We start from the raw sequence: 12,516 nt of genomic DNA on the forward strand, positions 1-12,516 counted from the left end.
CTTACTCCCCACTTGCAGCTGATTAAAGCAAAAAATTCTCTTCTGACTGATTAGCCCCCTTTTCTGATTGAGCCACTGTGTATGGAGGTCCCTGCAGAGCGCCTCGGTAAAGCCACTCCCGCTCCAGACGAGTGGGAGAGGAGTCAGTCAAATAGCCTTTCACCACACTGTGCAGCTCGCTATGTCTGTGAATATTGTGGTTGATTAGATCCAAGTAGATTGTGACAGGGATCGGCGGGGCTTACCCTACATCAGTGGTCTGGCATCTATTGTCCGCTACCGAGCAGCCCTCTCTGTTGGCCAAACCAGCACAACACGTTTAATGTCAACTCGGTTCTACGGTCTTTCCTAACACGTAAATAATTATTTCACTTTGTTTGGTGTTTTTACCGCACATTAAAAAACGGGCACATTCCCGGGGACAGCTACAGCCGGGGCCAGGCCACCAAAAAAACGAGGACTGTCCCCAAAAAACAGGAACGTCTGGTCACCCTAACATATAAATGCGGTTGTAGTGTTCTTTAATTAGTTATTTTAATTTGAAAGGTCAACAGAATGCAGGAAACAAAGTAGCTAAACCTCAAATTGTTTTGTCATTTGTCATTATTTTGTGTTTGGTGCAGACCAAAGATCAGTGAAGAGCTGCAGACTCTGATCTTGCGTATGCTGGACAAGAACCCAGACACCAGGATCACCATGCCTGAAATCAAGGTAACATAGAGAACAGAGAGGGTGTAAATGAGACCACGGGGTTTGTCACTTATTGTTCAGGATGTCATAACGAGGATGTCATTGTTCATGTTCAGACACAACATGACTGTGATTTTCTCTCCTGTGATTTGCTCAGAAGACTCTGACCTCACTGTGGTGCATTCAGTAGGGTTCATTACACATGCTGTGTTGCTCCAGGGCATGATGAAACCTGTTTGTCCCTATGAGGGACCGCATCAAAACTGAGTCAGTAGTACAGGGGACGGTCCTGGACCAGCCATGGACAGATATTATTCCCCACTCCCCACCGTATTTCCATGACACAATCTAATCGTGTCAGTGAGTCATTCTCTCACCAGAAACTCTGTTTGTGTTTATGGAAGAAGAGATAATTAAGCATCATGCATACGTAACCCTGTGCAACCACACGGACACACACACACACACACACACACACACACACACAATGCACAACGCACGCTCACACACACATACACGCTCACACACAAACACATCTCTAACTTGACAAAAGTTTCAAACTGGCAGCTTATTAAAACTGTCAGAAGAAAATGATATATAAAATAATAAAGAGAAGGTCTATTTCAACAATATAATGAAATGCCATTGCATTTTTTATGTAACTTTAAAGCATAACAATGTTTTAGCGCCTGCGCTAAACTGTGTATTTACTTACGTTATTACTGCCTATAATTTTAAGCCTGTTACATACTTTTGATTTTTGAATTCAAGTCATGGCACAGAAAAAAACCTTGCCGAGTTTCAAGTTGCTTTGGGTAGGTAACATGTTTGTCATTTACTTTTTAATTTTGATGTCTATTGATGCACTGATTAGAAATGGTGGAAGATCTTCTGTCGTATTTTTGACTGGGATGTTGAAGAAAAGTGAACTTCCTGAATTATAATTTGGAAATGAGCAGCAACGTCATTTGTGATGTCGATCATGTCGATGATTGTGTTTTGAGTTTGAGTTTCCAACAAAACAGCAAGACATTGAAAGACATTGTAGTCATCTTCAGAGCTTCCCCACTAGCACGTGAATGCACCAGGATGTCTGCAAACATTTTAAAGTGTAAGTCTGGAGATATTCAAAATCCAACCAATCTTATCAAAAGACCAAAAACCAGCACTGAAATGATCCTACTGATAAGTATAAACTCATCAATGAGCCATTACATTGGATGACATGTTTCTTCATTACTATGAACAGCACTGTAGATTGTCATGTGGCAATCCTAGATACTCCATCCTTCTGTCGTAAATGTTCACATGAGCAAAAAATCCACAATGGAAAATACTTCCCAACAAAAGCACTATTTATTCTTGTTTGCTGAAAACAAAACTTTTTTTAATTTTTTTATTACTAAGACCTTTTTAGAAATAAAAGTTTGACAAATATAAACTCCTGCTGGTTGGTCACTGTGATGGATTATCTGTCTCAAGCACCTTTTAAGTCTTTGCAGTCGGGTTTTCGTAGCATAGCAACATTAATCAAAACAGATAGCTGGCTGGCTGGTAGAAAACGCTCATAAATAATATAAATCTAAACGGTACGCTTTGCTTTAGAAATTGATCAATAATGTGAAATATGCATGCTGTGCAGGGCTTAATGATAAATAAAAACTGCAGTCATCCTTTAGTATATTTTAAACATTAAAAAATACATACAGATGAACAATGAGTGGCAGGCTTCCTATGAAGATGTACAGGTGCAACCTTCTGTGGATCGTAGATACAGTTAGTATCGACATGTCGTCATGTGTCATATGTGTCTGTATGCGTGTTCAGATGGACCAGTGGGTGACCCAGAGAGGCACTGATCCTTTACCCCTGGAGGAGGAGCACTGCTCTGTGGTGGAGGTGACAGAAGAGGAAATCAAGAATTCAGTCAAGTTTGTTCCCAGCCTCTCTGCAGTGGTAAGGAACCCTGAGTGTCCTCCATTCACCCAGCACTTTTCTATCAAATTGATACATTTACGCTCATCTTTTCCAAGAGAGGTGAAGCTCTAAGAGTACCTGTTTTCCTGACAACTGTAGTCCTCTCTTAACCATAATTGTGACAAAATACAGCAACAAAGTGATTTTACATTTCAGAAGGCAACCAAGGACGAGGTCGCCCCTCGAAATTCAACTCTGAAAAATGAAAAAAAGTTTGAATATTGTCTATTCTTGTACTGTTAAAGCTTTTCTTATGGTTGACTACGATTTTAACACATTTTTCACACAAGCCAAACCGTCAATAGACAGCACAGGTTAAAAGCGTGGAAGCCCCCACATTCTGGATATTAACTTTAGCTGAATGAGCTTCCTGCTGTTTACCATCAAAATATCAGACCCTAGATGTATGTTAGATTTGTTATCCAAAAACGCAATAACAACCTATGTCAATACAGGATTTAATTAGTGGTATCTATCAGCTGTAGGGGGTCATAAAAAAGAGACCCTGCACACATATTTGTATTTTTTCTTCTGTGTATTATAAACGTAACAAAACTTGATGCTTTTTCCATCTGAAGCCATCAGTCTGTCACCTCTGTCAGCTGTCACCAAGTCACACTCTAAATTCAAGTCAAAATGATCAACAAATCATTGATTGATAGAAAATACCAGTTATTTAAAATAAGTACAGTAACTATCTTACTTTAAAGCTACTTTGTGTAAGAATTTCTCCCATCTAGCAGTGAAATTGTATATGACAACTGAATATTACTTTCTAGCCCCCTCCCCCCCATTCCGAGCGTGTTCTAACTCCTACGGTGGCCGTATTATTCCAAGCAGTACGACTTTGTCTGTGAGTGTTCCTTCCAGTGTAATAATAGTTTGACGTTATTTTGGTACCATTTCATTGCAAACATCAGCTACCAGGTTCCCAAACATATGCAAGCTAATGTTAGTAAAGTATCAGTGCTATCGTTATTCTGTTTATTGTATGAGATTAATAGTGTAAGGCAATGTTTACATCGTAGGAGAGAAGCAACAGAGGTTTGTGTTTTTAATATATTTCTCTGATCAGAATGAACAATCATGTCAGTGAAACCGAAATTAGCTCTTCATATCTCAATCGTTTACACGCAGCTGTTCTAGCTGTAGCTAGTCTGTGTTACAACTCCATTACGTGAGTTGTCTGCCAGGGAAATCACGACAAATATGATTAAATTTATGTTACAAGGTAGACAATCCTTTTTCAGCATTGACACGAGGAAAAGTATCCTAGACGTTCTAGTGTTATGTACAACCATGCTATAGCCAACTATAAACTATAAAACTCTGAATTTACACAAATTGAATGACCTGTCGAGAAGAAAGCAGGCAACTATGGCGTCCCTTTTAAAATCCTTGCTCCTTCTGAGCTCTTTCTGTCTAGGAAAAGCCACTCCAATATTAACTTTGGTCTTGTTGCTTTGCCTGTCGTGTTGTCATTTTAATTCTCTTTTTAACTTCCTTGGCGTCTCCGTTACATGTCCTTGAGAATAGGCGCAGTCCTCCATCTTCAACCGGCTTTCAAATCTGCCGGCAGTCACAAGTAATCTTCTCCCCCTCCCTCCCTGGCATTCGTCACAGTGCCAGTGAGTGAAAAGCGCGAAAGGCGGAGGTATGTCCCTCTTTGGCTAATGTATTTTAAAGATGGAGGCGGAACATGGCGGCCGTTATTCGAGCGACTCGCTCGTATGTATTCTGAATGATTCTGAATGGCAGATTCTACGCGTACGAGAATACTTTGTTTAGTTGGTGGAAGTAATTACACATGAATGAGCACATATTTGTGAAAGAACAAAGGGTTTTTTGCTAAGAATCAACTCAAAAAATTACACAATGGAGCTTTGAAACCCGTGTTTCTTTCTCGCCAATTTCTGTGCAAAATTATCCGCCACCTTATTAAAATCCAGGGCTCTGACCAGATTGCTACGTGCAAATGGCTATGTGCACTCTGAGCTAACTGGGAGTTTTCCTTCTTGGGATATTAAAATTTTCCATGCGTTGCTTTTGAGGTTCATGGCACAAAAAATAACTCCTCGTGATTAACAAAGCAAAATACAAAACAGAATTTACAATATGAACACATCTCCTCCCTTCCTGAACACCCTCCCCCAGAACCACAGGCTCAAAACACAAAAAGAGAGCTTTTGCACGTCTTTGTAACCATCCTGTGTTTGTGAATGTTTTTCAGATTTTGGTAAGAGCCATGCTGAGGAAGCGCTCCTTCGGTAACCCCTTTGAGTGCCCGAGCAGGAGAGAGGAGAGGTCCATGTCTGCACCTGGCAGCCTGCTCATGTAAGCACACACAGTCTAGCTGCCTGGCCGTCCCCCATGCCCTGATCTCCCATGTACACTTAATACCTGCATATCTCAGCCATGAAGATGAAGGCTTATTCTTATTGCAGGGATTGCTTGAGACTGTGATATACTGTCGATCGGTACTTCACTCCTGTCTCCTTTGTCTGCTGTATCAGGTTAACTGGCATTCACTCCTGCAGCAGCTGCTGCTTTGGGTTGCCATAGCACCATAATTCATTCTTTCATTGTATGCAGCAGAGCTTCCAGCTTTTATAAGTGTTTTTGTGTGTTGCTTTTAAGAGTAGAGGGATTCAGAGTGACTGAGAATGATACAGATCTACCAGTGCCTCGGGCTGACCTTGGATATCCTGCTGCATGGATTAAACGCATCACAGGCGAAATGACCAATCGTCTTATCCCATACTGCAATTCCGACATATTCAGTACAGCCAAGGGTAAATTGGTGCATCTATAGGCGTTCCCTGCAGTACTGCGGGACCCTTTGGGGCAGTAATTTGTGTTATGTGTCCAGCTGACTTAGTCGTGGAGACGGGCCACTGTAGTGCTGAACGTGGAGGAGACTTTAATCTCCTATTGGGAGGGTTTTATTAGATGATTTTTCCTCTATCCAGGCCGAGGTTTCCCCTGGTACACTCTGCAGTCAGAGAGCTGCCAAGGTGAAGGTGTTTCCAGAAGACGTGTAGGGAGTTTGAAACAATACTGCCCCCTGCTGGAAAATGGAGAAACCATGGGCTCTGTACTTCTCCAGCTCACAGAAGCCCTGAGCTGGAATGTTTAGTCTGTACATTAGCTCATAGTTTCTGGTTCTTGAGCTTCATGTCAACATATATACATATAATTTCTCTCGAAACTTAAAGAAATACATCCTCGATAACCAGCTATGTGAGCATCAATCAGCACACTTAAAAGTTTACAAATGTAATATTGAAGTAAATGTTTTTGACTATGTTGTATATATTTTAGGCTGTGATGGTTTTTTTGATTAGTTTTTTATTTAAACATCTGATTAGTGTTTAACTAATCTTGCATGTATTTGTTAGTGCTACTGACAGTTATTTGTAATGTAATGTTTTATTATTGTCTGCACCTGCCCGGGGACTGCAGATGGAAACTAGCATTAGCTAACTCTGGTACAAAACATCTTTTCGTAAGATTAATGTATTTGGTACATTGTCCCTGACAAAAAAAACTAATTAAATAAATAAATAAAATAACATGAATGATAAACCTTGTTGATTAATGGGGGGGACTTTAAAACAAACCCTAAACAGCAACCGTGTGGCTTACGTCTAGCATGTTATCACCCGTTTCAACCACTTTTATTTTGAGAAATTCTTATATTAAATATAGATACTCACATGGTACCATAAACAACAACATGGGCAGCGTCTGAGAGCCGAAAGAAACATTCTACTTCAAAATTCTACTGCTGATTAACCTCTCAAAAAATGTTCTGAATGGCAGGTGGAAGAAGTGACTGTCTTATTTAACACAACTAACTAACTATCAACTGGTATTGCTAACTGGTATTGCTAACAATGGCTAACTAGGCTACAGCCCGTTAAATATAATGGTTTTCTAACTTGTAACTGGAACGCTGTCAACTCAGGTGTCCCGTCATTCCCAGTTCCAAGCTCCGACTTCTGAGGTAAATGGAACCCAGCAGTAGTATCCTTTCTGTGACAGAAAGCAAAAGGCTTTATGGGTAATGTGGTCTTAGTTGTGAGAAACACTGTTGTGAGAAGGAGGGTACCAATGGCTCTCACCATGATCTCATCTTTATACTAATTATGCCAAGATATCCCAGTTTATTTAAAAAAAAAATAATGATCTGATTAATGCAGATAATTAGTATATCCTTTGGTCAAAATCAGGGATGCCATATATCCTGACTTTCAGTCCCATGGATGGGTCAAGCTTCAAAAACACAGGATCCTACATTTCCCATAATGCAACTTGATAGCATCTTTAATTAGACTTTCCTTATCTCGTAATGCACATGTTTTTATAATTACCTATACTCAGTTTGTAGCAGAGGCTTTCTGTCAAAGATTTGTCAGTTTCCAAGTCCAAGCTACGAAACCCTGATGACATCACTCTGACATCACCAGGGTTATTTTCTCAGACTTGACAAAGCTCCTTTAGAGCCACAGAAGACGTCATAAAAACTGTTTTTACAGGCTGAGTCGTACTCCCCATAATGAGTAAGCTCAACTTGATTTGTAAAATTGGTGGAGAGACCCTTTTAAAAAATGAGATGATTTTTTTTAATTTTTCCTATTTTGTCCGAACAGTCAAAGTCTCACATGATTCAATTTATATTGTTATGAAATGCAAAAACGTATCAAAATTGTTTCAACAACTGGGGGAGAGTCATCTCCACCTGCGACCATGCCTTTCACCCCCTGAGGCAAACTTTTCCCTCTCACCTGTGACTTTTCCATCTTTTCTCCCACTTTGCTGCAGGGACTCGTGGCCCTTCCGGCCCACTTTTAAACTTCACCCCTCTCTCAGGTAACACTTTGTGCAATACAGTCTGGCACGCTGTCTGTCCAACATCATCATCTCAGACTCCCCGACTCTCGCTCAGCCCCATCATGCCAAGTGATGGAGCAGCATAACCCTTCCCCAGCTGTCATCTCAGAGAGTTGTCTCATCTCCCTGCTGCTTTGTTACATTGTGTCTTAAACATTTACCATGCAAGAAAAATGGGGGGGAGCTTCTCTGGTTTTGCTGCATTTGGAGAGTTGAGCACAAGCTTTAACAGAAGAATCATTTAGATATCGAGAACTGCTCATTTTGACTGCTCTCTCTCTCTCTCTCTCTCTCTCTCTCTCTCTCTCTCTCTCTCTCTCTCTCTCTTTTGTTTCATCTTCCAGAAAGAGCAGCACAGGGGACGGGCCCAGAGAAGGAGAGCTGGAGGACCTGCATGAAGACGAGCCCTCCTCTTGAGTCTTAATGACGCTCCTCCCGTCAACAGAGCTTTGTCTTAAACTCCATCCTCTTTCCATTCCTTTGCTTGAACCACAGTGTGCCCACCCCTTCATCCTTCAAATCAGTGACACACTACAGGCGTATCACTCTATACACTGGAGAGACACTGCTGTATCACTTGCGTTTACATTCAGACTTGTAAGCTCGGGCTTGCTTTGTTTTTTGTCTTCCTTCTTCAGCCTCAGAGTTTCCTTCTTGATCCCAATCCCCCACAATTTCCTTCTCTAATGTGGAGTCTCTGGGCACTAATGATCTACAATGTTGCTTGTTTTAACTGCTCATTGTTGTGACTGGCATCAGTGAACCAATAAGAGGAACTCTGCTGAATTTCTGGATCATTAACAGTTTAAATTATTGTTGCAGAAGAACGGCATGAACATGTTTGTCAGCTGGCATTACACTGTAATGTGGGGGGGGGAAAAACTGCCAAACTCAGATTTCTTTTTTTTTTTTTGTTTACCCGTGTGCATGGATGAATAGTTAGGCCTCATCATCAGACTGTCGACAGCCACCTGTCACAGTCAGGCGAAGAGAATAATCCTCACCGATTTCAGCATGTAAATGACACTATATTGTCTCTTCAGTGAACAGTGCTTTGTTTTAAATTATTTATCGGTTATCGTCTTACAGCCCTATTCTTCTGTGTGTGTGTTTATCAGCTTTTACTTTGGGTGAGCTGGGTGATAAAGGTCCAAGTCCTTCCTGTGCTGGCCTGACTGGTTGAACTTCTCTGAAGTCAGCTGTCTGAGGCTGGTCACACAGAAAGGACTACATCATGTGTAATGTGTAAATATTTCTGTGGTAGAAGTCATTTCACGCTTCCTCTCCTACTCTTTGTTTGTCTGATTTCTGTTCTCTAACACTGTCTCTTTCCCTTTTATGTCATACAGTACTCCTTGATTTGATGTGACGTAATTGCGACAGATATTGGAGCATTATGAAGTGTATGTTGTTTGATGGCGAATGTGAACACACTGTAAACTACTCCGATGACCTATACCTTAAATAATTCCCCCTACAAATTAGAATGTATTATTATACAACGCTCTTTGATGCAGAGCTGATTTGAAGGCATGAATAATCTTATTGTCTAAGTTAAACATCAATGAGTGCTCTTACAGAAGAAATTGAATCAGTTATCCAGGCTCAGGGACTGTACACAAATTCTTATTAAGGGGGAGGGGAGGACAGAAAAGGGGGAGGCTTATACAAGTTTCCTTTTTGCTGAGTGGAGGGTACTGGGACTTTTGGAAGAGCAGATCTTTCTTTTTTTTACTACCCCAAATTTCTATTTCCGTATTCCCTAGCAGAATAAAATAAAGGAATCAGGTGTTCAGGTGTGCACAGTGGGTCATAGAGGTGTGCTTTGCAATATGCAGAGGACAACAATCCCTGCACTGTTTAAGGGATTTTTTTCCCCCTGACACTAAATGTTAACTCTACCAAGACCCAAGTATGTCCAAGTATATAAACCCAGCCTATATTATAAATCAATCTTAGCCTTTTACGTTTGCCTTAAATCTCACTCTGAATCTGGCTATTGTGAAAATGATTATCTCATATGTATTTTATAAATATATGTAGTAAGTATACACTACCGGTAAAAGGTCTGGGGTCACTTAGAAATTTCCATTCCACTCCATTCCAGACAGAATACCTTTTTTTAATCAGGGCAGTAGTTTTCAGATTACATTATGTCCTTACATAATTGCAAAAGGGTTCTGGACTGTTGTAGAAAGAAGTGGCTGATCTTTAATGCAATATCTACATTGCCCATTATCAGCAACCATTCATCCAATGTTCCAAAGGCACATTCTGTTTACTAATCTGATATCATTTTAAAAGACTAACTGAGAAAACAGTCGACAACCCTTTTGCAATTATGTAAGCACATAATGTAATCTGAAAACTGCTGCCCTGGTTAAAAAAACAATGCAACTGATCTCAGCTGGTATTCTGTATTATTAAGTCTATAATGGAGTGGAATGGACATTTCTAAGTGACCCCACACTTTTGACCAGTAGTGTATATATAAAATATAAATGAGATTTAATTTAAATTCGAAGTTTAGAATAATAATAATTTGAATAATAATGTAAAACTAGTTTGCCTGCTGACCGTTTTAAAGGTCTACATGTTCGTAGAGTAGTGTGCTAGGTAAGCTAGTTAGTTAGCATTCTAACCCTGTGAGATCATAAATGGTGATGAATGAAAAAGAAAACTGTGTTTATCAGTGATTTGAGTTCTTTGTTTGCCATTCAAAGTGGTTAGCTAACTTTGTGACGCCGACTCAAATCGATGAGAACGTGTGGCTCCGCAGTAACTCAGCCTCAGATGAATGTTTATATAACTCCATTTTGATTTTTTCTGGCCTGGGTCGTCGCCCTGTGAGAGAAAGCATGTTTAGCTGAAAGAGTGCTCTGATCACTTGAACGGCAGTGAAAAGGAGAATCTTACTGTCGTGATTAGGCCCAGGCTGCCAACATCAAGACTTGAGCGCTGTCCCCAGTGGGGCTGCTTAGAAACGGGCAGTGCAGCGCTTTGCAGTTCCTCTATTAATGTTGCCCTCAGTATCCTTCAGTGAATCAGAATGGGAAAGCATTTCACCTACTGTTATTGAGCCTCTGTGTTTAGGGATTGATGTTCACAGAGGCAGGGACGTTATGCATAAAAACCATAGATTATCGTGGGTGCTGGGGATTGTAAAGCTTTATACTATATCTTTATTTAATTGTTCAGTAAAAGAGTTGGTAATTTGTACAGGATAAATGAATATCTTAATGTGAATTTGTCTAAAATGTTGTATACGCAGTTTGAAATCAAGCGAAATTCATTTAATGTTTTTCTTTTGTGTTTGTTCCTTCTCTCTGCTGAGGACGATGTGAAGTGAAAGGAGGCGGAGGTCTTTTTGCACCTTCAATGAAAAGCTGTTTGAACCCAAAATGTTTGTGATGGGATGTTCTAACTTAGCAGACCCAAAAGGAATCTGCAGATTTTTTTTTTTTTTTACAGTTTTCAGCGGTGATACAGGATGAAAATTTAGCAGTTTTTCAGCTTGGGGTGGAAATGTTTTACCATTCTGAGTTATATTAAATTTTTTCAAATTTGTTTGAAGTCTGTAAAGATTCCCGTCCGCAGATTCCCTCTTGTCCTGCTTATTAGCTTAAAAATGGTTGAACTCTCATCACATTCTAATGAGAATGTTGCCAGCTTTACATGTCTGTGTTTTGTACATTTGTCAGTGTCAGAGGTGCAATATTGTTGTCGTCTTTATCATTGGTGCATTATTGGCATTCCCCTGCTGTCAGAGGAGCCCGCTCATTTTTTAAAATCTATTATTATTATTATTATTATTATTAAAATACTGCTTATATTTAAATATTTTCACTTTTCCACTTACAGATGCATATTAACGTTATTGTGATTACATATAACACTACTGGTACCTGCCAGCCATTTAACATTGTACAGTTAATGATCAAGGAAAAAAAAAACTGTGGTCCATCTGTAAATGACCGTACTTACTGTGTATCGTCTGTTGTCCCATCTCCTGTGCTTTTGATACCAATCTGCATGTCACTGCATTGCTGATTGGTTTTTAAGATTTTTTTGATAAATGAAAAAACATGTTATCAGTACCTTATTCTCCTGTCTGTGTCACAACGCTGTAACAGCTACTGTAACAAGATGTACCTATCCAACAACAACAGAATTGTGAATGGTGTGTAACTGGGGCATGGGACTGCTGACATGATGCACAATGCTAAAACACTGTCACCCCCGATATAGCAGCAGCTTGAAATAGCAGCTTTGCGTTCAAGATGGAGAGAGACAGTGATGGGTAGCCGCCCTCGAAGATGAAACATTTAACCCTCCAACCATAGGACAGTCTCTTCATGTCGCCCAGCTACCACTTATTTAACAGTTAATTGTTTTTTATGTTAATTATTACCTCTGCAGAGGTTATGTTTTCTCTCCTGTTTATTGTTCTGTTAGTTTGAAGCATTTATCCACAGCTTATAAACAGATTTCAATTACATTTGGTAGAAAAGCAGCCAATGGGCTGAGGAAGAACAGATTTTGGTGCAGATTACATCACGGCGTGGCCCGTCAGAAAGCTTTAATGTTGTAGTTCCTGAACCCATTGGTTTTTCCTGATTCCTTAGTCCGTGATGCGTCAATCAATCCATATAGGCCTCACCCTTTTCCATCTACAGAGATTTCCCGACATTTTTTTTTTTTGGGCATTTTCAGCCTTTATTTTGATAGGACAGCAGAAGACATGAAAGGGGAGAGAGAGGGGGGGATGACATGCAGCAAAGGGCCGCAGGTCGGAGTCGAACCCCGGCCCGCTGCGTCGAGGAGTAAACCTCTATATATGGGCGCCCTGCTCTACCAAGTGAGCTATCCGGGCGCTCTTTCCCGCCATTTTTTAAAAAAGTTTAGCAAAACCACTCCTACAAATGTTTGCCAATATTCACTAAATTCACTGTCTTT

The 12,516-nt window shown here is 40.2% G+C and overlaps 1 protein-coding gene across 2 annotated transcripts in view; it reads left to right on the forward strand.

Annotated features, from left to right (window-relative positions):
* The window catches only part of camkk1a (calcium/calmodulin-dependent protein kinase kinase 1, alpha a), a 78,687-nt gene extending 70,253 nt beyond the window's left edge, over window positions 1–8,434 (forward strand). The window contains exons 13-17 of one of the 2 annotated variants that reach the window (XM_031310698.2): window positions 624–711; window positions 2,518–2,646; window positions 4,898–5,001; window positions 7,492–7,539; window positions 7,905–8,434. In XM_031310698.2, the coding sequence (XP_031166558.1) occupies window positions 624–711; window positions 2,518–2,646; window positions 4,898–5,001; window positions 7,492–7,539; window positions 7,905–7,977 (442 nt within the window). In that variant the 3' untranslated portion in view covers window positions 7,978–8,434. The remainder of the gene's footprint in view (window positions 1–623; window positions 712–2,517; window positions 2,647–4,897; window positions 5,002–7,491; window positions 7,540–7,904) is intronic. The other variant, XM_031310699.2, reaches the window with a different exon arrangement.
* Window positions 8,435–12,516: the final 4,082 nt, after the last annotated feature.

This window comes from Sander lucioperca, chromosome 13, assembly GCF_008315115.2.
Source record: "Sander lucioperca isolate FBNREF2018 chromosome 13, SLUC_FBN_1.2, whole genome shotgun sequence".
Lineage (NCBI taxonomy): Eukaryota > Metazoa > Chordata > Actinopteri > Perciformes > Percidae > Sander > Sander lucioperca.